Consider the following 25,564-nt stretch of genomic DNA (forward strand, 5'->3'; position numbering starts at 1 on the left):
CTCAAGTGACCGTATGTGGAGACAGGCCTTAGGGAGATAATTAAGGTTACATGAGGTCATAAGAGGGACCCTGATGCAACAGGCCTGGTGCCCTTAGGAGAGGGGCACCAAGAACATGCACGCACACACATGCAAAAGGCACATGAAGACACCACAAGAAGGGGGCTACCTACAAGCCAATGGGAGACACCTCACCAGAAATGCACCCTGATCTTGAACTTTCAGGCTCCAAAGCTTTGAGAAATAGATTTCTGTTTTAAGGGGGTACTTGGTTACAGCAGCCTAAAGAGAGTGATACAAAAGGGAAGTCTGTCAGCAGCCAAGCAGGCAGAGAAACAAGAGAAACGCTGGGTTTGGATGGAGCCCTTCTAGACGGATAAAAGATTCCAATGTGGAGAAAATATTAAAGCTTAACTAAGGGAGAGAAGATAAGTACACATATGAAAAAGAGAAAACAGAAACAGAAGAAAATGTTTAGAATGGCTTGTTTTAGGTTTTAAATGTATAGGAAGATGCAAATTCTCTGAAGAATACATCCTAAGTGGAGATCAGGCTGAGAAAAGGAAGGTTTAAGATTTAAAAAGAAAAAAAAAATTGCAATGGTTTAAAGACAAGGGAAACCTGAAATCCATATTTCAGACAATAAAAAACAAAATCAATGAAAATAGGGGCACCTGAGAGGCTCAGTGGTTGTTCCTCTGCCTTTGGCTCAGGTCATGATCCCAGGGTTCTGGGATCCAGACCTGCATCAGGCTCCCTGCAGGGAGTCTGCTTCTTCCTCTGCCTGTGTCTCTGCCTCTCTGTCTCTCTCATGAATATTAAAAAAAAAAAAATCCATGAAAATAAATTTGATATACCTCAAGAAGGGGAAAACAAGATTAATATGACCAAAAGTAACAGTTATATAGGAAAAGAGCTACAACCAGTGACTAATAGACACTCTTGAAAAACAGAGCAAGAGAACTAAAACCTTTGCTAGGCCTTGGGAAAACAACTCATAAGTACTCATCAGTCTAATTTTGATCGTTTGTTTGAATACTGTGTCACTCTTATTTCAAATTGATATTTAATTTCTAAATGTTACAAATAGGGAACAGATTTTGTCAATCAGATCACCAGTACTCCCCTCTCACATATATAAGGAAGTTTTAAAAACATAACTTTCCCTAGAGTTTGAAGATCTTATCTCCATTATATTAATATATAACCTGAATCACCAGTGATTCAATCAAAAGCTGAGCTGAGGATGCAGATTCCAAACGGCCCCCTGCATATGGGCCAGCAAACAGAGGAGACATGTTAACTTACATTTGGGTCCTGCTGCAGCGATGACCCAATTATCTCTTAATAGTGCCCCTATGGTGAGGCCCAGGGCTGACAATTTCCAGACAAATTATAATTTTTAAAATTAAAGCAAGCAGTTATAATTTTGTTCTCATTGATTTCGGTCTGTTTCTCTAACCAGCTGTCCATGGGTACAGGTCCACCAGGTGGTCCTAGATACAGTGCATTCAGAAGAAGAAATCCATGTTTCAAGGATAAAGGTCTCCTGATGTTGGAGACATAGTTGGGGTAGGATTCTATCTGATGCAAGATGCCAGATTTTTCACTGAAGTAAGCTCTCCTGTGCTGCTAGCAGCTCAGGATCAGTACACTGCCATTCCAGAGGCATCGCCGGAGAGGCCAGTCTTCCCTTAGCTAAGATGGTCTGCTCCCTCCAGGCCCTCAGAACAACTGTGTGAATGTTTTCTCAAAACTGCTGCATCATTTCCAGGATGCCCAAGACTTTTGTAATTCTTTTGTTATTTGAGTACAAGATTATTATTATTTTTGATAGGCATTAGAAATTGCAAGAAGGCAGGAGAGTTGTTTCTAAAAAAATATGGTAATAGAAATTGTTCCCTGCAAGAAGGAAAGCCTTTGGATGAACAGGATAGGCTTCATGACCCATTATAAATCAAGGTAAGACATAAGGTAAATTAATTTGTTCTGTAATTTGAGACTGGGGCAGCCCAGGTGGCGCAGCGGTTTAGCGCCGCCTGCAGCCCAGGGCATGATCCTGGAGACCCGGGATCGAGTCCCACGTCAAGCTCTCTGCATGGAGCCTGCTTCTCCCTCTGCCTGTGTCTCTGTCTCCCTCTCTGCATCTCTATGAATAAATAAATTTAAAAACTTAAATAAAATGTAATTTGAGACTTACAAGAGGTCGTTGGGATTTATGTCTGAATTTACCATAATGAGAAATAAGAATGCAAACAGTTTTCAGATCATACACAGCTTTGTATTTTTAATAAAAGAATCTAAAAGAAAGAATTTCCTATATCTCTTTTAGTTCCCTTCTAGGTCACATAATTATTACTTATATTAATATTTAAAAGCATGCAAATATAAATTGGGATATATAATTAAAATGAGTTAATATCTAATACCATAAATGACCAACATCTTTGTAAGTTGTAATCTTGTAAGTCATAAAATCAGATAATATTGCAAATATCATACTATCTGGATCAACCTCTGAATGAAGAATATACCAAAAAAGTATACTTAACAGTGGTTATACGGTCTTTAATGTTAATTTAAATATAGTTTCCAAACATTGATTTTTAGGAACTTGGAGTAATATTTTTTAAAAAATAGTTTCTCTAAAAATCTCTACAAAAGTTAAACTTCAAAGGGAAAATAAATCACATTCTTATGTATTTGTTATTCTTCCTACAACTCAAATTAAGATAGCAAAAATCAAGGTGTTCTCATATTCCATTATTATTTATGTTTGAAGTTAGGGCTGAAATCTTTAAATTATATTTCATTTAAATCCTGTGTAGTGTGATTATGAAGCTGTGGATGTATACATATCAAAGTTTATTAAAGTTAATGAGTAGAAGACATTTTTGCAATAAAGAAAAGAACATTAATAGTTCAGGTTTCAACTCCAGTCTGTGTGCTGGATAATCTGTGCAGGTGCAGAAGTTCTGACTTCAAAGTGTATACTCTCCCTTTTCCAAAGTCTGTTCATATTTATAACTCATTTTTGAACCCTTCATGAATATAAACAATTGTAGTAAACTAGAAGGATTCCAAACTCCTGGGAAAGCAAAAATTTTCCACTGGTCTATATACTATTTACCTCTTATAAAATATTTATTCTAGTTAATAATAAAGTCAAAGCTGTGGTTCATTCTCAGGCACCTTCCTTCTTATCTTGATCAGTAATCAGTTTCTCCTGGCAGCTATTTTAGATGCCACCCTTTCTGAAATATTAGTCCTCTAAATTCAAAATCTTTGAAGATGTAGAGAATGTTTTGCTTTAAAACCATTTTGGGGATGCCTGGGTGGCTCAACAGTTAATTGTCTGCCTTTGGCCCAGGGCATGACCTGGGAGTCCTGGGATCGAGTCCCACTTTAGGTTCCCTGTGAGGAGCCTGCTTCTCCCTCTGCCCTGTGTCTCTGCCTCTGTCTCTCATGAATAAATAAAATCTTAAAAAAAATACCATTTTGGCACTCTTCAGGTGGTTGTTTGGTGGAATCAACAATTACACAAGGTGGCATTACTAATATGCCCAAGGCTTTTATTATCAGGACCACACATAGGAAGTAGAAAAAGTTATTAGCAAAAGGATCTTGAGTGGATCTTTCTCCCCTTCTAGAGGGGAATCTTTAGTAAATATTACAGTGAAATATTCACATGAAAGTGATTGTACTTTTCCAGTATGCTCATGTATAAAAGCTAATTGGAGTCTCTCAGGAATTTAAAGTTTTCTTAAATAGTTTAAATTTGCAAAATTCCTATGGTAATTGGAGATATTTTGTGAGACAGCCTGGCAAAGACCTACTAATTTATCAATACTCTCACTGCTCACATCATCTAGAATCACTGGGAAAATAAATATCAAAATGCAACTCTACAATGTTAAGCTCAGCATGATCTATGCACAAACCAGACTACTGTGACTAGCTGTCCATAACTGTGATGAGGTCTAATGCAAACATAAAACTGAAACTTTCTCCAAAGTGTAAATAAGGGGTCACCCATCGTGGGAGAACATCCAATCCTACATAATTCAATTACTATGAAGCTCTAGTGACTTCTGCCACCAAAACCTTTTACTTACTGGTAAAAGGAGCCCTACTCCTTGACCCAGATAGATGGTTTCCTATTTGAAAGCCTAGTAACTGGGTCTACATGAAGGCTAGCAGTGGAAAACACTGTTCAAATGTCAACAGATAGGGGCACCTGGGTGGCTCAGTGGTTGAGCATCTACCTTTTCTTAGGTCATGATCCCAGGGTCCTGGGATTGGGTCCCACACTGGGCTCCTCGCAAGGAGGCTGTTGTTCCCTCAGCCTAAGTCTCTGCCTCTCTCTCTCATGAATAAATCTTAAAAAAAAAAAAGTCAACTGATAAAAATCTTACCAAGGCCTGCTGCTCTATAAAGTGCCAGGGCATTTTTGTCTTGGACCCATGGCTCCTCCCACTGTAAGAAAACCTCTTTCCCTCCATTTAACAGCTTTTTGCTACTAACGTGTTTCACTTTTGATGGAAGAACCAATGACCTACTTCTCACCTGCGTTCTAGACTAGAGGCTGCAGGTGACTGAAAATTCCTCACAATGTCTTAAGACTATTTCACAGATGGTAAAGCCAATACCCCAACCTGGCCTGCTAATAACTGAACTCAACCCATGTTCAAGAAGCATTCAACTTTCCAGACATGCTATTAGTGAATTTCATCCTACAAAACATGGGGAGGCTTAAAGAATTCCCAAAGGTAATTTAGTTCATCTCCCTATTAGCCAAAAGATCTTGTTCTGGATTTTACTTGTGCTTTCTACATATAGATTACAATTTGCTTCTGACAAGTACAAACCTATCTTGGCCTTTCATGCGTCAAGGTTCTGTCTTGCCCCCTGCCCACCCTACTCCACCCCCCTTCTCAGCTCTTCCCCACCCCTAAGTGAGTCCATGGATTGTGAAAATTTTTAAGGTAAAATTTACTACAGTGACTTTATTTTGTTCTTGTTTGGTTTTAGTTTTACTTTGTGAGAAACTGAATTAAAAACCTTTATTTGGAAAAGGAGAGCTCCCTTGAAATTGGTCATACAATGTGGGGACCAAGTAGGATCGACAACCCTCACTTTCAGGGGAAAAAAAACAAAACAAAACAAAACAAAAAACCAGACCCACTACTAGGATCCAGTGTGTGAGAGCAAGTGAGCACCTTGACAACTAACAGCTGCTGTTTTCTTCCTCAACTTTTTGTATTGGTCACGGGAGTTGCAATTTTAAGAGTAATTAGTTATCAAAACAAGTAAAACTGAGCCCTCTAACTCTGCCCCCAGTTACCATTCTTGCATTCTTATAAGCAAAGATACAATGAATATACATATGGCTGTACTTAAATATGAAAATATTTAAATCTTTATAAATTCTGGGTTTTTAAAAAAAAATTTTTTTTTAATTTTTATTTATTTGTGATACTCAGAGAGAGAGAGAGAATGAGGCAGAGACACAGGCAGAGGGAGAAGCAGGCTCCATGCACCGGGAGCCCGACGTGGGATTCGATCCCGGGTCTCCAGGATCGCGCCCTGGGCCAAAGGCAGGCGCCAAACCGCTGCGCCACCCAGGGATCCCTGGGTTTTTTTTTTTTTTAAATGGAGACACAGAACTGTACAATGGAGTGGGGACTGTCTTCAGTGGGGGGATGGGAGCAGTTAAAAGTCTTGTCAGAAGGAAGTCACTCTGAAATCATGGATTCCTGCTATTCCATATAGTGAAAATAGACTGAAGCTGGTCCTGTGAACAGCAAATCCAGGCTTTAAGAATCTATCTGGATAAAAGAGTCTATCTGTTCAGTTATAACAAGAACAAAAAAACAACTCACAACTTACCTCAGATTCTGTAGTTTACACTCTGGGTGTTTCAAGGCTTCACATAATGACTTTACTCCATCGTCCCCTATATCACTCCCTTTCAGGTCAAGATGCATCAGATTCTGGTTGTGAGTCAAAGAACTAGCAATATCCTGACAACCACCCGGGAAAGAAAGAAATCTCATCCTTTAGAGGAAAAATATGCAGGAGGAATTAACAAAATTATCTCTGTCCTGGTTAGAGCATTCCCCCCCCCCTTTTTTTTTTCAAACTCAACTCTTATATATCTAAATATTCTTGTCATTTCTTATCTTACTTTTAGTTTCTCATATTTCATGGGTAGTCATAAATCAGTTTCAGGACGTTGCTTGGAAAAACAATGGGGCTACAACTTAGGTGTCCCTTACATCCTGACAACTGATACTCTCAACTTTTTTTGACCTTGAAGTAGGAGAAGGTAGTATCAGGAAAAGCAGAAGAGGAGTTTTTGAACTCAATTCCAGTATACCACAAATAATGGAGGATATTCCAAATACTTTAATTATAACATTAATTCACAATATTGCATGCTTTAAATAACCCAAGATAAGTTCATAGTTAATATCAACTGATGTAAATGATTAGCAAAACAGATTATTGCAAAATATGTCAACTCATGGACTTGGCAAGGTGTACAGAGATAGCCCAAAGCTAAATATGGAAGGAAGTTAAATACACCCGTATTTCTTCCTAGTTGTTATCTGCTACTCAGTGACTGTTAGCTATATCTGATTCTTCCATAAGTGTCTCTGCATGTTTACACTGCTCACCGTCTGCTCGGAACATCCCTTTGTAACATCACCTCTCCTCCCTTTTGCCCACCACCTACCCTTCACCCTCACCCTCCTTCTGGCCAGGCCCAAGAAAACAGCTTTTACCTGGGGTTTATGGCATTAATCATCATCATCTGGTAAAAGTGCCTAATGCACTCACTAAATATAAATTGAAAGTACAATTTCATGTGTTAAGGAAGAGGGACTTGAAGGAAGGCCACTCCACTGTGGAGGAAAAACTAAGTTCAGCCTTTGTGGTGTCCTCCCAAGAAGCCCTCACATTGTAAAAGAGTAAGCCTTTTAGCCCAAAAGAAGGCAGTAGCTATTGTTAGGGCTTTAGACTGGTGACATTCAGTGAAAGGGAGATGTAGGGGAGATGTTTGGGAGTAAAGGAAAAGGATTTCCAGGAACCCCTTAATATTGACATCTGTGCAGTCACCTACTACATCTATGTGTAAAACCAGGCCAAATCTGATTATTTGAAACCGAAGGTCAATCTCACTAAAAACAGATTCCAAGGGACATATTTAGGAAGAAGCCTGTCCTCCCACCCCTTCACCCTCCCCCCCAAAAAAAGAACAATCTCCAGTGCTAATCATTTGTTCAGCATTCAGTACATATTACTTAGCACCAATTAGGCCTTGAGCACATGGATGAGCACTGAATACAGAATAGGCTCAGCTCCAGCTCCTAGTAGAGCCAGTAGACAAGGAGACAGAAGTGCAAACCAGCCACTATAAAGAAGTGATAGGGTCTGTAGAATCAAATTAAGATGTAATAAAGACTGAAATAGCAAGTGTCGGCAAGGATGAGGAGCAGCAGGAACTTTAATATATTGCTAGTACAACTGAAAAATGGTACAACCACTCTAAAGAGCTCATTGGCAATTTCCTAACAAGTTAACATCCATCTGTGAAATAGCAATTCCATTCCGAAATATTAACCTAAGAGATGAAGACCTGAATCACACACAAAAAGTGTATATGAGAATAGTCATAGCAGCCTTATTCATAATAGCCAAAAACTGGAAACAGCCCAGGGGTCTATTCAAAAGAGAAGGAGTTGCAGTATATCATACAATGGCATGCTCATCAGCAATGAACTATTGAAGCATGCAACTAACATGTGGGTAAATTTTCAAAAATATTTTGTTGAGCAAAATACTGACACAAGTACATACTAACTATATGAAACAATCCCAATTTTTAAGGACAGAACAACCTAATCTATAGTGATAAAAGGTAAGAAAGTGGTTGCTGCAGAGACTGCATAAGGTAAGAAAGTTGAATAGAATAAGGTAGAAGGAAACTTCCAGAGGGGATATATTTTCCATCTAATTTTGGGTATTGCTTACATAGGTGTATGCAATTGTCAAAACTTAACCAGGTCTGTGCATTTTATTAAATGTCAATTATCTGTGCATTTTATTAAATGTCAATTATTCAATATTAAAAAATCTTTTAAAAATCTTATCTTTGTTTTGAAGATTTATTTATTCATAAGAGACACAGAGAGAAAGGCAGAAACATAGGCAGAGGGAGAAGCAGGCTCCCTGTGGGGAGGCTGATGCAGGACTATCCCAGGACCACAACCTGAGCCAAAGGCAGAAGCTCAACCACTGAGTCACTCAGGTGCCCCCAGAATTTATCTTTGAAAATACTCTGTTGAGCTGCCTAGAATGCCTTAGCTCTTTGTTCTTCATCTAGAAAATTCCTTATAAAGCCTCAAAAAAATGCACATCAACAGCTGCTACACTCCATACAATATTTCCCAGAACAAACTAGGTCTGCTTCCACATCCCCAGAGGCTTATACTATGGCTGTCCTTAGGTATTTTACACAGTGGGTTTTAAGTATTCATTGGTTCCCCCTAATAAGTAATAGTGGAAGGTAGGACAAAGAAAGTTGAAATAATTTCATGAAATTTTCTCATGCCAAACTTACAATAGTCTTTGTAGTTTACAGTTTGGGTGCCTCAGTTCTTGATAAAAAGTCTTCATGGCTAATTCATCAAGGTTGCTATGACATAGGTCCAGTTCTCTCAAGTGCTCATTTGTATGAAGCACGGAACAGAGATCTTGCCAACAATGAATAATGCTACCATCATCCTTTTGCCTAAATAATTGAGAAAAAGACAAGACCAATGTATCTATTTCAGCCCAGGCAATTCTCAGAAGATGGTATTGGGTGAAAGTATATTCTGGAAATGGCGAATGCATCAGTGCAGGTCTGGGATGGGCACAGTCCACTCAAAAGTCGTCTTCTTGGCACTCCAGGAGGCTATGCTTCCCCAATGATTCCCTCACACACAAAATTACACTAGAGAGACTTCATTTTGGATGAGGCGGCTTAGGAAGGATGACAGAGGTCTTCAAATATCCAAAGAGCCAGTATCAAGGAGAAAAATAATCTAAGACTCAAAGTAGAAGAATAAGAGTAGTGGGTAGAGATTCAGGCACGGAGTGGGGATTAAGAACCATGGGTTATGAGCTCTAGTTCTCCAGTTTTCTAAACTGCATTACTTTAGGTAAATCACATCAGTTCTGAGAACTCTAAGCTTTCTTCATCTAAGAAATGGGAATTCCATCCCCTTTTGCAGGATTGCAGGGATCTAATAGTCAAGTTTAGTGCATACACAAAAGCACTTTGTAAATGTTGTATAATTTAACTATGAGGCATACTTTCAATAAACCCATTATAAACAAAGGTTAACAAGGAATAAGACAGAGGAACACCCTATGATTATAAGCGTACACTCTAGAACAAAACAGTCCTGAGTCCCAACTCTGCCATTCGCTAACCTGGGTGATTCTGGCACTAATTTATGTGAGCCTCAGCTTCTTCATCTTAAACAATGAAGATAACACGATTTCTTAGGATTTCTGTGAAGATTTAGTAAAACAATCTACAGAAAATGTTTAGCATTTACAATGGGAAATACTTGCTAACAATTGGTAGTTGCACTTATTCATATTAAAATATATGAAGTCTAGCATGTTGCCTGATACAAATAGCTGCTGTAGGAGAGGAAAAAACTTTTTCCTTGTGTCCTCCCAGCTTCTAGCTAGGGACTTGTAAATTGGAATGCCAAAAGTCAGGTTAACAAGAGAAAAGCATACAAGTTGTACTAGCTTGTGCATTGTGGATACTTGTGGGTGACGTTCAGTGAGGAGTAACTCAAAGGTAGAATTTGGGCTTTGTATAGCTAAATTAGCAGGAAAAAGGCAGAGGAAGTAAAGGCACTTGTGAAAAAACAAATGATCTGTTGGGAAGATAAATGGACCCTTCAGAGAACAGATAAGACAGGATAGTTTGTGACTATGTCTACATGGGTGTGGTGCCAACTTCTGTCTCCAAGAAGAAAGTAGAGAAACTCCTTCCAGGGAGGAGATTTAGGACAGTGGAGTTCTTTTCAGAGGCTTTGCTTCTAGGCAGGTAAGGGGTTTCAGGAGCTCTTAGGTCTTCAGCTCAAAAGACTTCTTATGGAAAAGTGGCATATTTTGAGGTGGCATATCCTGATCTCCTTCAGTACTCCATAAATATTGATTCCCCCATACCTTACTTACCTTGGATTGAATAACATTGCAGAGTTCTGGTTTCTACATCACCTGAGGTCTTAAATTTGACAAAATTAGGCAATAATCATTCAAACATTCAAGTGCTTACTATGTGGAAATGCCATAGGATATTATGGGGAACAAGACAGAGAGGCTGTTAGGTTTATAATGTTGTTGTGTTGTAGAATACAATGACCCGCCTATAATGTGCCACTTAAAACACTGATATCTCAGGTTTATTTTGGCAACAATGCCAACTCTAATATTAGGTAACATTACAACATAGGTGAGGGGAAGGTAGCATGAGGACCAGCAATATAATGGCCAGAATGCCTTCCTAATATTAGGCACAAAACACAAAATACGTTCTAATGTCCTGGGTTCAATCACAGCATTAAAAAGAACTATGAAGTCAGAATTGAGATAACAGACTGAAGGAGGTTATTTACAACACCCCAAGGACAGTAAAGGTCACAGCATCCCAGCCTACAATTCCTATGTCCACAGCAGAAGAGAAATAAAAACGTATGTCCTTATAGGAGACATGGTTCTGCAACTGCGTGTAATGGCAGTGAGGGAGCATGGGGTCAGCTAGAAAACCAAGGACTTAATCAGATGTGTGACCTCAGTGAAGTTGAGATCTTCTTGGTACCTCAGGGTTTCTACTAGGAAAATGGAAATAACAGCATCTTCCTGGGATTGTTGAGACTAATTGAGTTGGGACTCAGAAGACTGTCAGGCACGTGTCAAGCAGATGCTGTTATCTGATGTGTGCTTGAATCAATAATGGTACACTTTCTAGGTGAACTTCTCTGAATCACAGTTTTGTAATCTCAAAAATAAGTGGAGATATGCTTTTGACCAGTATCAAACTGGATAATTGGTTAAATATCCCATGTACTATATACCATACAGTAAGCCCTCAATTTTAGTTAAATCTAGAGCTAATCCCATAGTTTAATCCTTCCCTTAGACATAGACCGAGAATGCCAGAAAAGCCAACTCATGGAAGAGAAGAGGGTAATATAGGCATCAAACACTAAAGAAAATATACATTCAGCTCCTACTATTTCTTACCCAAATCAGACTTTCCCTACTGAGGTTAAAGGGCTGAGATCTTTCATGAACTACAAAGGCTGACCTACATCTAGGCAATGGAGAAGGTGAGCTAGGTTGGTAGCTTACAGAGGAACATCACCCAGATACCCTGTGTAAATTAGCTTCAGCATGAAATTCCTGGTCCCTGGCTCTTCTGGAGTACATTCTTTTTAAAAGTTAAATATACGTATCATAGTGGATCCAACCTTGTGCTAGGTCACATCCTTCCCTGAGGACTAAAGATTATTTCTAGTTGTTGAAAGTGTTGCCAGGGGATTGCCCTCAGCCACGCCCCTTTCTTGGGATGGCCCTCAGGCCAGGAGAGTCACTTCAGGCAAGATTTTGTCCTTTCCTCACCAGAAGCCATGACTAGTCAATAAGGGATTTTAGTGCTTGGCCTCCCTACCTCAAGGTGGGACAACTCTGAAGGGTAATCTCAGCTCAACAATTCTCCTTTCCTCCCTCTGAAATTTACTTCCCCTCACTCCCCTGACAGGGCACCTCCCTTACCACATTTCAGCTGGGGGACTTGAGTTTAACGTCTTCTCAAATACCACAGTCACAGATAATTTAATGGTCTGTAAACATTGGCAGTGCTTAAGGCAGAATGAAGACACAAGCAAATGGACTTTCCCACACACATCAATGACCACCTTTTGGAAAGATCTCATTGCCTGGCTTATAAATGCTTCATCTTGAGTCTCATACAGACATAAAAACAATTCCAGAAATTCTAGCTCTGCTGGAAAACATTTGATGTTTCCCAGTATCTCCAGCCACTGAAGGATCTTCCCTTTTATCTCCAGTGACAGTCTACATTTCAAAGTTGTCTCCAGTTGTTTTAGTAGATCTTCATTCAAAAGGCCAAACAAAAAGCATTTCATCTGCATCAAATGGGGATCTTTAGAACTCTTGCTTTCAAGCAATAGCTTCAAATCTTCAAAAGAATCAAATAAATTATTCCTGGTCTCCCAATTGTCTCTTAACATATAGAACATAGCTGCAAGAAACTCCTGAACATGCAGGTGAGTGAACACATAGCAATTTTCATACTCTGTGTCCTTTTGAAGAATATTCATGTCCAGGAAAATCGAGACATCTGATTTAGTTAAGCCATGCTTTCTGAGATCTTCCCTATAAAACACAGATGTCATAGTCCACACTCCTTTGGCAGCCAAGTGGCACAGGCTCTTTAGTTGGGTTTGATTGGGCAGACTAGGACAGTTTCCATCTACTGGTGGGAACAGGCTAGAAATATAGTGGGTGAACAGAGCTGTTGTTGTTTTGCAGGTTAATGAAACATCACCACCCGTTTCTATTTGCTGCTCCAGACAGGTACAGATGGCCCAGCATACCAGGGGGACTTTACACATGCTAAAAAGCATCTCATTGCTTCTTAGTGAACTGAATACTTGCGAGGCCCTCTTCTTGTCTTCAAAGAACTGGTAAATGTATTCTTTTCTTGCATCCTTGGACATACCCAGCAGCTCTACAGAATGCTGGTTCTTCAACAAAGGCTTTAGCTTCTTACAAGCCGTGAGTCTCGTTGTCACCAATAAAAAGGACTCAGGGAGCATTACTTTCCTCAGCAGACTACTCATAAGGAAGGACACGGGGTGTACCTGGGTCCAGTCTTCACATAGCACAAAGTCCGGTTCCTCAAAGGCGAAGTTCAGTTCATCAAAACTATCAATAATAAAAAGGAGACTACTCGGCTGGGTCATTATCCTTTCGATGGGGCCTTCTGTGCTGGGCCAGTCCTTGGATATCATTTGAACAAAGCTCCGTTCTCTCAACTGGTTGATTTCTCTTGCATTGAGATAAAAAACATAGCTAAACTTCTGCTGATAGAGATTGCCCTCAGCCCAATCTACTATTGCTTTTCTCACCAAGCTGGTCTTCCCAACTCCAGCAGCCCCCTGGAGCACAACTGTCTGTGGCTGCTCGCCGGTTTTCACATCCACATCAAACAGATGTTCCAAGAGTTCTCGATCTTCCTGAGCAATTCCAGGATGGAAATCTTCAGGTCCCCCAAACAAACACTTCTTATCCCACATGATACGAAATTTTTCCTTTATTTGGATCCTGTATTCTGTTCCATCACCTAAGTCAGAATGCAGCAGGAAGAAAGAAAACACATAATCAAAGCAAATTCTATGAACTGCAGTGTTAACACTGGACTTGGCTCAAATCAAAGTGCAGCTGGTTTAGCTAAGAATGTAAACCAAAAAAAGTTCCTATAGATTTAAAACTTGCATAAGAAACTGAAAAAACAAAATTGATCATGCAGAAGAATGAATTTGGGGTAGAAAGTAAAAATTAGATTCATTCTAGAAATATGTTCTCTTAGACAAATACCATACGTAGAATTTAATAAACAAAACAGATGAACATGGGGAAAGGAAGGAAAAATAAGATGAAAACAGAGAGGGAGGCAAACCATAAGAGATGCTAAACTAGGAAATAAACTGAGGGTTGCTGGAGGAGAGAGGTGGGGGGGGAGATGGGGTAACTGGTGATGGGCATTAAGGAGGGCACGTGATGGAATGAGTATTGGGTGTTGTATGCAACTGATGAATCACTAACTTCTCCCCTTGAAACTAACAATACACTGTACATTAACTTGAATTTAAATAAAACAAAAAAAGAAAGATGTTCTCTTCTTTGTACTTTTCCTCTACAGGGAGAAAAGGACAACTGTATGAAGGATAGAGTCATCACCCAAATGAAAGAACACCATTAACAGTGACAGTGAGGAAGGACCTGAAGACATATCTCAATCTACAGATCAAAATAATCCACTTTATAGTAAAACATTAACAGAAATGAACATTGAGGCATAGCCTGAAGAATTTTTTTTTTTAAAGAAAAATATTCTAAATCTTTTTTCTAAATATGTCTCCTCAGGCATGGGTAACAAAAGCAAAAATAAACTACTTGGGGCAGCCCCAGTGGCACAGCAGTTTAGGACCACCTGCAGCCCGGGGTGTGACTTGGAGACCCGGGATGGAATCCCACGTCAGGCTCCCTGCATGGAGCCTGCCCCTGTGCCTGTGCCTGCCCCTGTCTGTCTCTGTCTCTGTCTCTCTCTCTCGGGATCGAGTCCCATGTCAGGCTCCCTGCATGGAGCCTACTTCTCCCTCTGCCTGTGTCTCTGCCCACCCCCCCATGAATAAATAAAACCTTTAAAATATAATAAACTACTGGGACCACATGAAAATAAAAATCCTGTATAGCAAAGGAAACAATTAGCAAAACTAAAACAATCTACTGAATGGGAGAAAATACTTGCAAAGGATAGATCTGATAAAGGATTAGTACCCAAACTACATAAAGAATTTCTAGGGGCGGGGGCAGCCTGGGTGGCTCAGCAGTTTAGCACCTGCCTTCAGCCCAGGGTGTGATCCTGGAGACCCAGGATCGAGTCCCACATCAGGCTCCCTGCACGGAGCCTGCTTCTCCCTCTGCCTGTGTCTCTGCCTCTCTCTCTCTCTATGTCTCTCATGAATAAATAAATAAAATCTTTAAAAAAAAAAAAAAAAGAATTTCTAGGGGCACCTGGGTGGCTCAGTGGTTGAGCATCTGCCTTTGGCTAAGGTTGTGATCCTAGAGTCCTGGGATCAAGTCTAACATCAGGCTCCCCACAGGGAGCCTGCTTCTCCCTCTGCCTAAGTCTCTGCCTCTCATGAATAAATTCTTTAAAAAAAAAAAAAAAAAAAGCCAGCCAGGCCAGCTCAGTCAGTGGGGCATGCAACTGTCTCTTGGTTGTAAATTCAAGTCCCATGTTGGGTGTAGAGAATACTTAATATTAAAAACAAAACAAAACACACACACCTCTAAAACACCACCAAACCCCCCCAAATAATCCAGTAAAAAAAATAGAAGACATGAACAGACATTTCTCCGAAGACGACATACAGATGGCCAACAGACACAGAAAAGATGCTCAACATCACTCATCATTAGGGAAATGCAAATCAAAACCATACTGAGTTACCACTTCACACCAGTCAGACTAAAACTCAACACAAAAAGTAAGTGTTGGTGAGGATATGGTGAAAAAGAAACCCTTGTGCACTACTGTTGAGAATCAAACTGATGCAGCCACTGTGGAAGACCGTTGGAGAGTCCTCCAAAAATTAAAAATAGAAGTACCATATGAATCAGTAAGTCCACTACTGGGTATTTACCCAAAGAATATGAAAACACTAATTCAAAAAGATATATGCTCCTCTATGTTTATTGCAGCATTACTTACAATAGCCAAGACGTGGAAGCAGTCTAAGTGTTTTTATTGAGAGATGAAGGGATAAATAAATGATGTATATAATGGAATATTAGCCATAAAAATGAAATTTTGCCATTTGCAACAACATGAAAGGATCTAGAGAATATAATACTAAGTAAAATAAGTCCAAAAAAGACAAGTACCACATGATTTCACTCATGTGGAATTTAAGAAACAAAATAAGTGGACAAAAAAAGATAAACCAAGAAACAAACCCTTACCTATAGAAAACTGATGGTCACAGGGCAGGGGGTGTGGGGTGGGTAATGGATGGAATAGGTGAAGGGGATTAAGAAGATTAAGAATACACTTATGATGAGCACTAAGTAATGTACAGAATTGTTGAATCACTATATTATACATATGAAATATAACACTCTGTGTTAACTGTACTGGAGGTTTAAAAAATATTCCCAAGTGTCAAACCAGAATGGAAAGAGTTTCACCTAAGTCCAATTACTTCTTTAAATCTGAAACGTCACTATCTCAGAGGAAACTTCTGTGAACCCCAATGCTAGAATAGTTCTCTTTCATAATTCTCAAAACATGGTATATTTTCATTCACAGCATATCTCACAAGCTATAATTATTTTTTTAAGTAAATAATTCTTTGTTCTATCAGGGCATTCAGTATAAACATGTAACAGTTCAAGTCCCACTAGATTATGCTTATGATGAGGAACAGAAGGCTAGCTGAGGACAAAACAGAAGCTGACACCCCACAAGGGACCCCCGCCCACCAGGTGGGCTATGTGGGACATTCCTCAAGCACTCCTGGCTGTCCTAAAGCTAAGTGAAAGGAGAAATAGTTAACTTATAGAAATTATAGTCTTATAGACACAAGTCTCCCTGAGCTTACAAAAGGTCTTAGAAATTTACAAGAAAAAAGCATTATTTATCAATAACCTAACTTCCAGAAGGAAACTCCCAACTATCTTAATGCTTGCTAGAGGAAAAAAGAACTGAACCTAGACAATGGCAAGGCCTCCAAAGCTTGTAGGTCCTGTTTAGCATACAAAAAATTTTTTTTTATAAATTTATTTTGTATTAGTGTTCAATTTGCCAACATATAGAATAACACCCAGGGCTCATCCCGTCAAGTGCCTATCACCGAGCCACCCCTACCCCCCACCCACCTCCCCTTCCCACTCCTAGTTCGTTTCCTAGAGTTAGGAGTCTTTCATGTTCTGTCTCCCTTTCTGATATTTCCCACTCATTTTTTCTCCTTTCCCCTTCACTATTTTTTATATTCCCCAAATGAATGAGACCATATATTGTTTGTCCTTCTCCATTGACTTATTTTACTCAGCATAATACCCTCCAGTTCTATCCACATCGAAGCAAATGGTGGGTATTTGTTGTTTCTAATGGCTGAGTAATATTCCATTGTATACATAGACCACATCTTCTTTATCCATTCATCTTTTGATGGACACTGAGGCTTTTGAAAGAATTTTCCTTACCTCTTCCAACTCCCAGGTTATAGAAAATCAGCCACCGCTTATAACCCTGGGGTAGCAGCTCTTTTCTGCCCACGGGTCCTGTCCTTGTGCTTTAAATAAAACCATCATTTTTGCACTCTCAAGAATTCTTTCTGGGTCATCAGCTCTGGGGCTCACCCCACCAAACCTCACCTATATTCCTAAATTACATCACTTAAATCTCCTCCAGAAGACGGTTTGTATTACAGATACTCTTTTTGGTATTATCTAGTACAGTACTTAAAAGAAAATTTGGATTATGAGGATGATTTTTACTTTCTTTGTTAGAGTTTTATCTATCTTCCAAATTTTCTAACAGTCAACTTCTATGAGGTGGAATCCTGATTTCCTAAATTTATGGCCAGTAATAAATACCACAGGAATAAAATTTCCCTATACTGAATCAGAAATTAAAGTCAAAGCAGAAAGTTATCTTCGAGATCATTTAACACAATGAGCAATTTTTATTAGTGCTTAGAATAAAGTAGATCTCAATTAACTTCTTGAATGAAATAATGTGGCCCATCAGAAAGCAGCCATAGCTGGGGTAAGAATGGATTTCCCACATGGTCCAATTTTCTTTCTACTGTAATTCCATTTATATAAAATAGAATTCAACTACATAGAATTTAAAACAAAGTTGGGGGAATGGAAACAGTACTGAACCAAGACTGAGGAGACCTGGTTCTACGAATTACATTCTATATGGACTAGTTGGTTACCTCTCCTACAACTCAAATAATCATTTTTTAAAATAAATTTATTTTTTATTGGTGTTCAATTTGCCAACACACAGAATAACACCCAGTACAGAATCATTTCTAAAGGAAGAGAGTAGATGTGATAAGCCCAGTAGTCCCTGCCAAACTCAGAGACTCTAATTCTGTAAAATAAAACATGAATATACCCTCCTTCATCAGACTGTAAACTCACGACTGGGCTTTTCCAAATACTATTCTCACTGAGACCCTGAGTTAACATGGCCCCGATTTTGACCTTGGCTAGAGAGCCAGTTGTCTTGAGTCTCTTTGAATAATCATCAACAACTGTCCCCTGGGGCATAAACCTCTAGCACACTTCAAACCCTCAAACTCCTCCCAAATCACAAAACATCTACTCACTTTGCACTGCCTCCTGATCATCTTGTTCCTCTTGTGTCCTGGCACCTTCTGTTACCATGGTCCGGGCTGTCCCTGAGACAGGTTCCAACAGGATTGTGAGATTTACCATACACAAGGAGAGCTTTAGTGATAGCCAAACAGGGGCCAGAATGGTCCTCAGTGGTCTAATTCTATGACATCTGGGCTCAAGAAAACTGGAGCAAACAGAGCCTCAGACTCCCCCAGCTTAGCTAAGGAAGTGAGGTAATGTCAACAGCACCGAGGAAGGGACCTCTTGCCAGGCTCTCCATCCTGTAACTCCAGGGCAAGTGCTGTAGTCTAAGCCTGTTTCCTTGTCTACACTGACCTCACAGGGATATGGTAAGGCTCCTAGGAAATAATGAATACAATTTTGTAGCTGTAAAGCTTTGTAAAGTACATAAGAAATTTTTGAGGTCTATAATATTTTATACTTAGGAATGACTAGAAATATCAGCGTGGCTTACGCTTTTGCCCATTCCTCATATTTCAGTGAAGATCTTAAGTCCTATCTGAAGGTACTTAAAATTTAGTGCAACCTACGACTATTTGCCCTTCAGGCAAAGGAACACTAACTAGATGGGACAATTCTTATCACTCAATTCCTTTAGTCATTCTAATTAGTACAAAATGGATGAATTCTGTCCCCACCCCCCACCCCACCAATTAAGGAGCCACACTGAATAATAGTACTCAAAATCCTCCTGCCTCTTCAGTGTTTCTCAAATGATCCAACAATGGTTTAATCCCCAAGTCCCTTTCATAGAATCATGCTGATGGGGCTCCAGAAGCACATCTTTCCCCCAGCCCCAGAGTGGTTGCCAGCATCACTCACAGTTGATCTCTGCTGTTGCCCGCTCACACAGATCCTTCAGGTTCATCTTGCCAAAGATTTTGAGAGCCACATCCCAGGCTTGCTCTCCTGGATAATATTTTTTCATCAAATTAGCCAGGTCCTCTCGCTTGGCCTTCTTCACCTCAACCCAGGGTATCTGGCAGGACCTGGGCTCCACAGTCTCATTCTTTAGAAATGACTTGAATTTATTCAACTCCTCTTTGTTTAGCTCCTCCAAATACAACAGCAGCCCAAAATCAGGGAAGAAGGAAGATGACGACCCATCTGTCATCTTGTTCACAGATCAATACTCAGGCTTCAGTGAGGGGAAAAAAACATCAAAAGAATATGAATAGAGGCACCTGGTGGTCTGGTTAAGCATCCAACTCTTGATTTTGGCTCAGGTGGTGTGATCTCAGGGTTGTGAGATCCAGCCCCATGTAGGGCTCCATGCTCAGCAAGGAGTTGCTTAAGATGCTGTCTCTCTCTGTCCTTCCCCCCTCCCCCCAGCACACTCTAAAATAAAAATAAATCTTTAAAAAATATATAGGAACAAACAAGACTGACAAAAGATTAGAAAATGAAATACCCATAAAAATATAGATTAATTCAACAAACACATGTTGAAGCCCCACAGTTAGACTCAGTACTGACTTGGTGCCCCCTGCAATATGTTTTGCTGTCATAAAAACATTCCTCTAATACAGATCACTGTAGGTTTCTTCCACCTTTCCAGAGTTACTCCCAGTCCCACCACTTATGAGCTGTCAGAAATAAAGGCAATTCATCTCTCTGAGCCTCAGTTTATTCTCCTAAAGGAGCAGCTCTGGATCACCCTCAGAGAACAGTATGGATTAAATGAGGTAGGAGTTCATCTATTGCCTGGCATAGTCTAGGCTCTTACTAAGTACTGGCAACTCTTGTCATGCCTTCTCTCCTCTACCAACATCCAACATACACCTCAGTCCATAAAACATTGTTATTACACTGCTCCCAACACATCATTACTCCTGAAGCACACACACTTGGAATATGCCACCATCCAGCTCTTTTTGTCTTCTCATTTCTTGTCACAAGCCCTACATAGCCAGTGACGATCTGTGTTCCCAGCTCATGAGCTCCTTTCACACCGAGTCCCAACACTGCAAATGTTCTGGATGTGTTCCAAGTTACAGCTCACCCCAAACAGCATTCTCTTACATCACGGACCTGAGCTCCCGTGACTATTCCACTCCAACATTTCATTCTGATGCTCTCACTCCAGACTTCATCAGTAATGACTACTCACACTTACCTGCAAGCTCCTATAACCCATTCTCTCGGAATACCTTCCAGATAGCAGCAATTTCTTGCTCTCCCTCCCACTGTGACAGTTCTTCAAATACAATCAAATCCTCTTCTCTTGAGGCCTGTTTTCCTCTTATTTGTCAGTCATGTAAGAGCCTTATTCAGTTTCTTATTCAGCACAGGTACCTCGAGTTGATCACTTAAACTGTCTCCAAGTGCCTTATCTCCTCTAGAGCAACTGGCTAGAGAGACAACTAGTAAGTGGTAAGGATAGAACTCCACCTAGAGCGTTCCAGCCTCCAAAATGCTTATGCCACTGATCTTGCTAATGGGCCTCAAAAAGAAGGATGGGGGAAATAAGGTTCCATAGTAACTTATTAAAAAGCAGCAAAAAGGAGTAAATTTGAGGAAACTTCAAAGGAAGACTGAAATTTATCCAGAACAAAAAGGCTTTTCCCCTCAGTCCTTTTCATTAACATTTAAACATGCCCAAATCTATGTTCCCTTTACTCTGCATCCCCCTCATCTTCATGCTCAAACTTATTCAGAGTCTTCTATACTTAACCTATTATTCCTCCACCATCCACTGCAAGCTCACTTTTGCAATCAGAAATGCACTGAGATAACTTAGAGCAATCACCACCCTGTTGCAAAAACCTAATAGGTATTGATCTTTGAATTCAAGTTTCTAACAGTCCCTACCTCTGCAAAGATTAGAAGTTAATACATGCACCTAACTCACAGGGTGCCATACACATAATAACTGCTGTTTTAACAATGCCTTACTTCTTGATATTCTCTTTCCCTTTTGCTTTCATAATCCCACACTTTTCATTTTCCTTTTGCTTTTTGGGGGGTCTCTGGGAGCCAAGATCTATATAGTTCTGGATCCTACTGGGTTTCTGCTACTATATGATGTCTACAAATTCTAACAGAAAGTACCATATACCATATTTTGGGGAAGAGGGAAAGATGCTCTGTCTGGTGTTGCTACTCTTCTATGAAGACATTCATAAATTCCAGTATGTTCTGAACTAAAGGAATCCATGGTCTTGGAGGATTGAATTTGCAAATTTATTGACGTAGATGTTTGCCCTTAATTAAACCACATTTGTTCAAAATATTCAGTACATGTTAATAATGCCACATTTGTTGAAGATCTACAGTGTATAGGTTCTTTATGAAAATTCTTAGTCTTAAAAATAGTCCTGAAACTTGCCCAGGTTACAGAGTTGACAAGTAGCCAATCAAAATACAAAGCTCATTTGTTTTCTACTAGGTACCACTACCTTTTAGTTTCACTTATTCTAGGCATGGGGAATTCGGGGTTAAATGTAATCTTTGTGGCCATGTTCTGTGATACTGCACTGAACACTGGTCTTTGGGAAGAGGAGGGCCTCTAAATATATAATGGCAATCTTCTGAGCTCTAGTAGAATTTTAGAGCACAGGATTCTTTTCTATAAAGGGTAGAGATGGGAAGGTCTGGGGAAAGGGACATTTCATCTAGAAAACATGATATTCCCACCTTTTTCATAGTACTCTCACCTGATTTTCTTTCTTGGTTGCTCTAATGCAATCTCCTATAGCAGTTTCTCAACCTCACTATTGCTAACATTGTTGACTGGATAATTGAGGACACTCGGGTGCACTATATGATGTTTAGCAGCATTGCTGGCCTCTACCCACTCGATGCCATTAGAACTTTCAGTCTCCTGCAGTCATGGCAAAGGGTTTTCAGACATTGCCAGATGTCCCAGGGCAGTAAACTGTCCCAGAGGTTGAAACCACTTCCAAAGCCTTACCCCCCCTACTGCTGAATATGTAACTTGATCAGTCCTTCTCTATGATGCTACCATAATCAAAGCAGCAGAGTAGATAACTCAGGAAAAGACAATCTGATAAGATTTCATGTATAATAAATAATGTAATTGAAAAGGAAGCATATCGGTGCAGATTATTTAAGGACAACTGGTAAACCATTCAGGAAAAATGATTAGTATCCTTATAGAATAAATCTCCGAGTAAATCAGTAAGTCATCAATACTCAAACCAGAGGAGGGAAAAATAAAGAATATTTATTACACCTCAGGAGAGGAGAGACTTACCAGCTTGGGCATAATAAGGGAAATAAAGAATCAGGATGTATATTAGAAAATATGGTTAACTATGTTGAAATTAAAACCTCTTGTCTATAAGATTTCAAACACAAATGGCAAATCAAAAAAATAGCAAAAATTTTTATAGGAAATTTAGCAAATACAACTGGAATATAAATGTCAACAGTTCTAGAGTGGTTTTTACTAATTTCTAAAATTATATGCACTCAGATTCAGATCAGACAGGTTCAAATACTGTCCTTCAATAAGAGGAATCAGGGCTTCTTGGAGAAATTGCAGATTCTAGGGCCGGGGTTAGAAATATACAAGATGACCCTAGAACTTATAAGGTCAGAAAGGAAAAAAGGATGGGGTAGGTCAAAAAGACACAGGAGCCAACTGGAAAGAGCTTCCACTGGCCAAAATAACATTTTATTATTTATTTATCTACTTTATTATAACCCAAAGCAGAAAGCAAATAACCATGAGTACATACAGATAGAGATAAATGACTGAATGAATAAATGGAAAGAGACAAATCACTCTTACAGAAAAATTCCAAATATGTTATATAGATAATTCCCTCCTCCGGGAAATATATCTTAACCCCATCCCACTCCTACACAGGAGTGTGGACTGTGCTTAGTGATTTGCTAAGTGAGGAAACCTGATAAACAGTGGTCTCAGCCTGGTGATCAAGGTTAGTATCAGCCATAGGTCACTGACATTGGAATGATGTGAGGAGAATGGTACATCACCACCGTCCTATTCCTCCCTCAAATCCCAGTCTACACATGAGGAAAACCTCAGACAAACTCAAAATGATCTGCTACAAAATACCTGATCAGTACTTCTCAAAATTGTCAGGGTCATATTTAAAAAGAAAAAAAAAAGCAGAAAGAGAAATCAAGAAATCCATACTATTTACAATTGCACCAAACTCCTAAGATACATAGGTATAAACCTAACCAAACAGGTAAAAGAGTATTCTAAAAACTACAGAGCAATTATGAAATTGAGGAAGACACAAAGAAATGGAAAAGCATTCCATGCTCATGGATTGGAAGAAGAAATGTTAAAATAGCTATATTACTCAAAGTAATCTACACATTGAATGCAATCCCTATCAAAATACCACCAGCATTTTTTTTTTACAGAGCTGGAACAAATAATCCTGAGACTTTTATGGAACCAGAAAAGACCCCAAATAGTCAAAGGAATGTTGAAAAAGGAAACCAAAGCTGGAGTCATCACAATTCCAGACTTCAAGCTGTATTACAAAGCTGTGATCAAGACAGTATGGTACTGGCACAAAAAAACAGCCACATGGACCAATGGAACAGAATAGAGAGCCCAGAAATGGACCCTCAGGTATATGGTTAACTAATCTTCAACAAAGTAGGAAAGAATATCCAATGGAGAAAAGACAATCTCTTTAACAAATGGTGCTGGGAAAATTGGACAGCCACACACAGAAGAATGAAACTGGATTATTCTTATACCATACACAAAGATAAACTCAAATGGATGAAAGATCTAAATGTGAGACAGGGAACCATCAAAATCCTAGAAGAGAACATAGGCAGCAACCTATAGGACTTCAGCCATAGCAAATTCTGGCTAGATAGGTTTCCAGAGGCAAGGGAGACAAAAGCAAAAAAGAACTATTGGACTTTATCAAGATAAAAGCTTTTTCACAGCAAAGGAAACAGTGGACAAAATTAAAATACATCCCATAGAATGGGAGAAGATATTTGCAAATGACATATCAGATAAAGGGCTAGTATCCAAAATCTGTAAGGAACTCAACACCCAAAAAACCCAAACAAGAAATGGGCAGAAGACAGGAGTAGACAGTTCTCCAAAGACATACAAAAGGCTAACAGAGGGGTGCCTGAGTTCCTCCTTTAGTTAAGCCTTCGACTCGATTTTGGCTCATGTCATAATCTCAGGTCCTGAGACTGAGCCCTGCATTGGGTTCTGCCCTCAGCACAAAGCCTGCTTCAGATTCTCTCTCCCTCTCTGCCCTTCCCCCTGCTCTCGTTAGCATTTATCTAAAAATAAATTTTTAAAAATGGCTGAAACATGAAAAAAAGTTCAACATCATTCATCAGGGAAATACAAATAAAAACCACTCGAAATACCATATACCTGTCAGAATGGCTAAAATTAACAATTCAGGAAACAATAGATGGTGAGGATGTAGAGAAAAGCGAACCCTCTTATACTGTTGGTGGGAATGCAAACTAGTACAGCCACTCACTAACATAAAGAGGTTCCTCAAAAAGTTAAAGATAGAACTATCCTATGACCCAGAAATTTAACTACTCAGTATTTATCCAAAGAATACAAAAATAGTGATTCAAAGGGGTATGCGCACCCCAAATATTTATAGAAGCAATGTCCACATTAGCCAAAATATGCAGAGCCCAGATGTCCATCGATGAAGAAATAAAGAACATGTGGTATATATACACAATGGAATATAACTCAGCCATTAAAAAGAATGAACCTTTGCCATTTGCAAGGGCGTGGCTAGAACTAGAGGGTATTATGCTAAGCAAAATAAGTCAAAAAAAGACAAATACTATATGATTTCATTCATGTGGAATTTAAGAAGCAAAACAGATGAACGTAGGGAGGAAAGGAAAAATAAGGCAGCAAACTGTAAGAGACTTAACTATAGAAAACAAACTGAGGGTTGCTGAAGGGGAGGTGGGTGAGGGGATAGGGTAACTGGGCAATGGGGATTTAGGAAGGTACTTGATGTAATGAGCACTGGGTGTTAATACAACTGATGAATCACTACTTTCAGCCTCTGAAACTAATAATAAAAACAAAACTTTATGTTAACTTGAATTTAAATAAAATCTTTAAAAAGAAAAGGCAGGTGGGGGTAGGAGGACTAAAACTGTCACAGATCAAACTGACAAAATGTAATAGGTATGCTGGAAAAGATCCTAGAAAAAAAAAAAAAACACTAGGAAATGCTGGTGAAATGTAAGTGTGACTTAGTTGTGGTCTCAATTGCCTTAGTGGTTTCAAATATACTATAGTAACACAAAACGTAAAAATAGGGGAAATTGGCTAAGGAGTATA

At 39.4% G+C, this 25,564-nt stretch overlaps 1 protein-coding gene across 5 annotated transcripts in view; it reads right to left on the minus strand.

Moving 5' to 3' along the window:
• The window catches only part of NLRP14 (NLR family pyrin domain containing 14), a 44,712-nt gene that overhangs the window by 16,190 nt on the left and 2,958 nt on the right, over window positions 1–25,564 (minus strand). For 3 of the 5 annotated variants that reach the window (XR_013362117.1, XM_077866647.1, XM_077866646.1), the window contains exons 2-6: window positions 19,081–19,396; window positions 18,228–18,299; window positions 11,848–13,441; window positions 8,627–8,797; window positions 5,890–6,057 (exon numbers count right to left, since the gene is read on the minus strand). Coding sequence is in view for 4 of the 5 variants with exons in the window: in XM_077866647.1 (XP_077722773.1) it covers window positions 5,890–6,057; window positions 8,627–8,797; window positions 11,848–13,441; window positions 18,228–18,299; window positions 19,081–19,372 (2,297 nt within the window). In the remaining variant the exon portion in view is untranslated. The remainder of the gene's footprint in view (window positions 1–5,889; window positions 6,058–8,626; window positions 8,798–11,847; window positions 13,442–18,227; window positions 18,300–19,080; window positions 19,397–25,564) is intronic. The other 2 variants (XM_077866648.1, XM_077866649.1) reach the window with 2 other exon arrangements.

The sequence above is a fragment of the Canis aureus genome, chromosome 23 (assembly GCF_053574225.1).
Source record: "Canis aureus isolate CA01 chromosome 23, VMU_Caureus_v.1.0, whole genome shotgun sequence".
NCBI classification, from domain to species: Eukaryota; Metazoa; Chordata; class Mammalia; order Carnivora; family Canidae; genus Canis; species Canis aureus.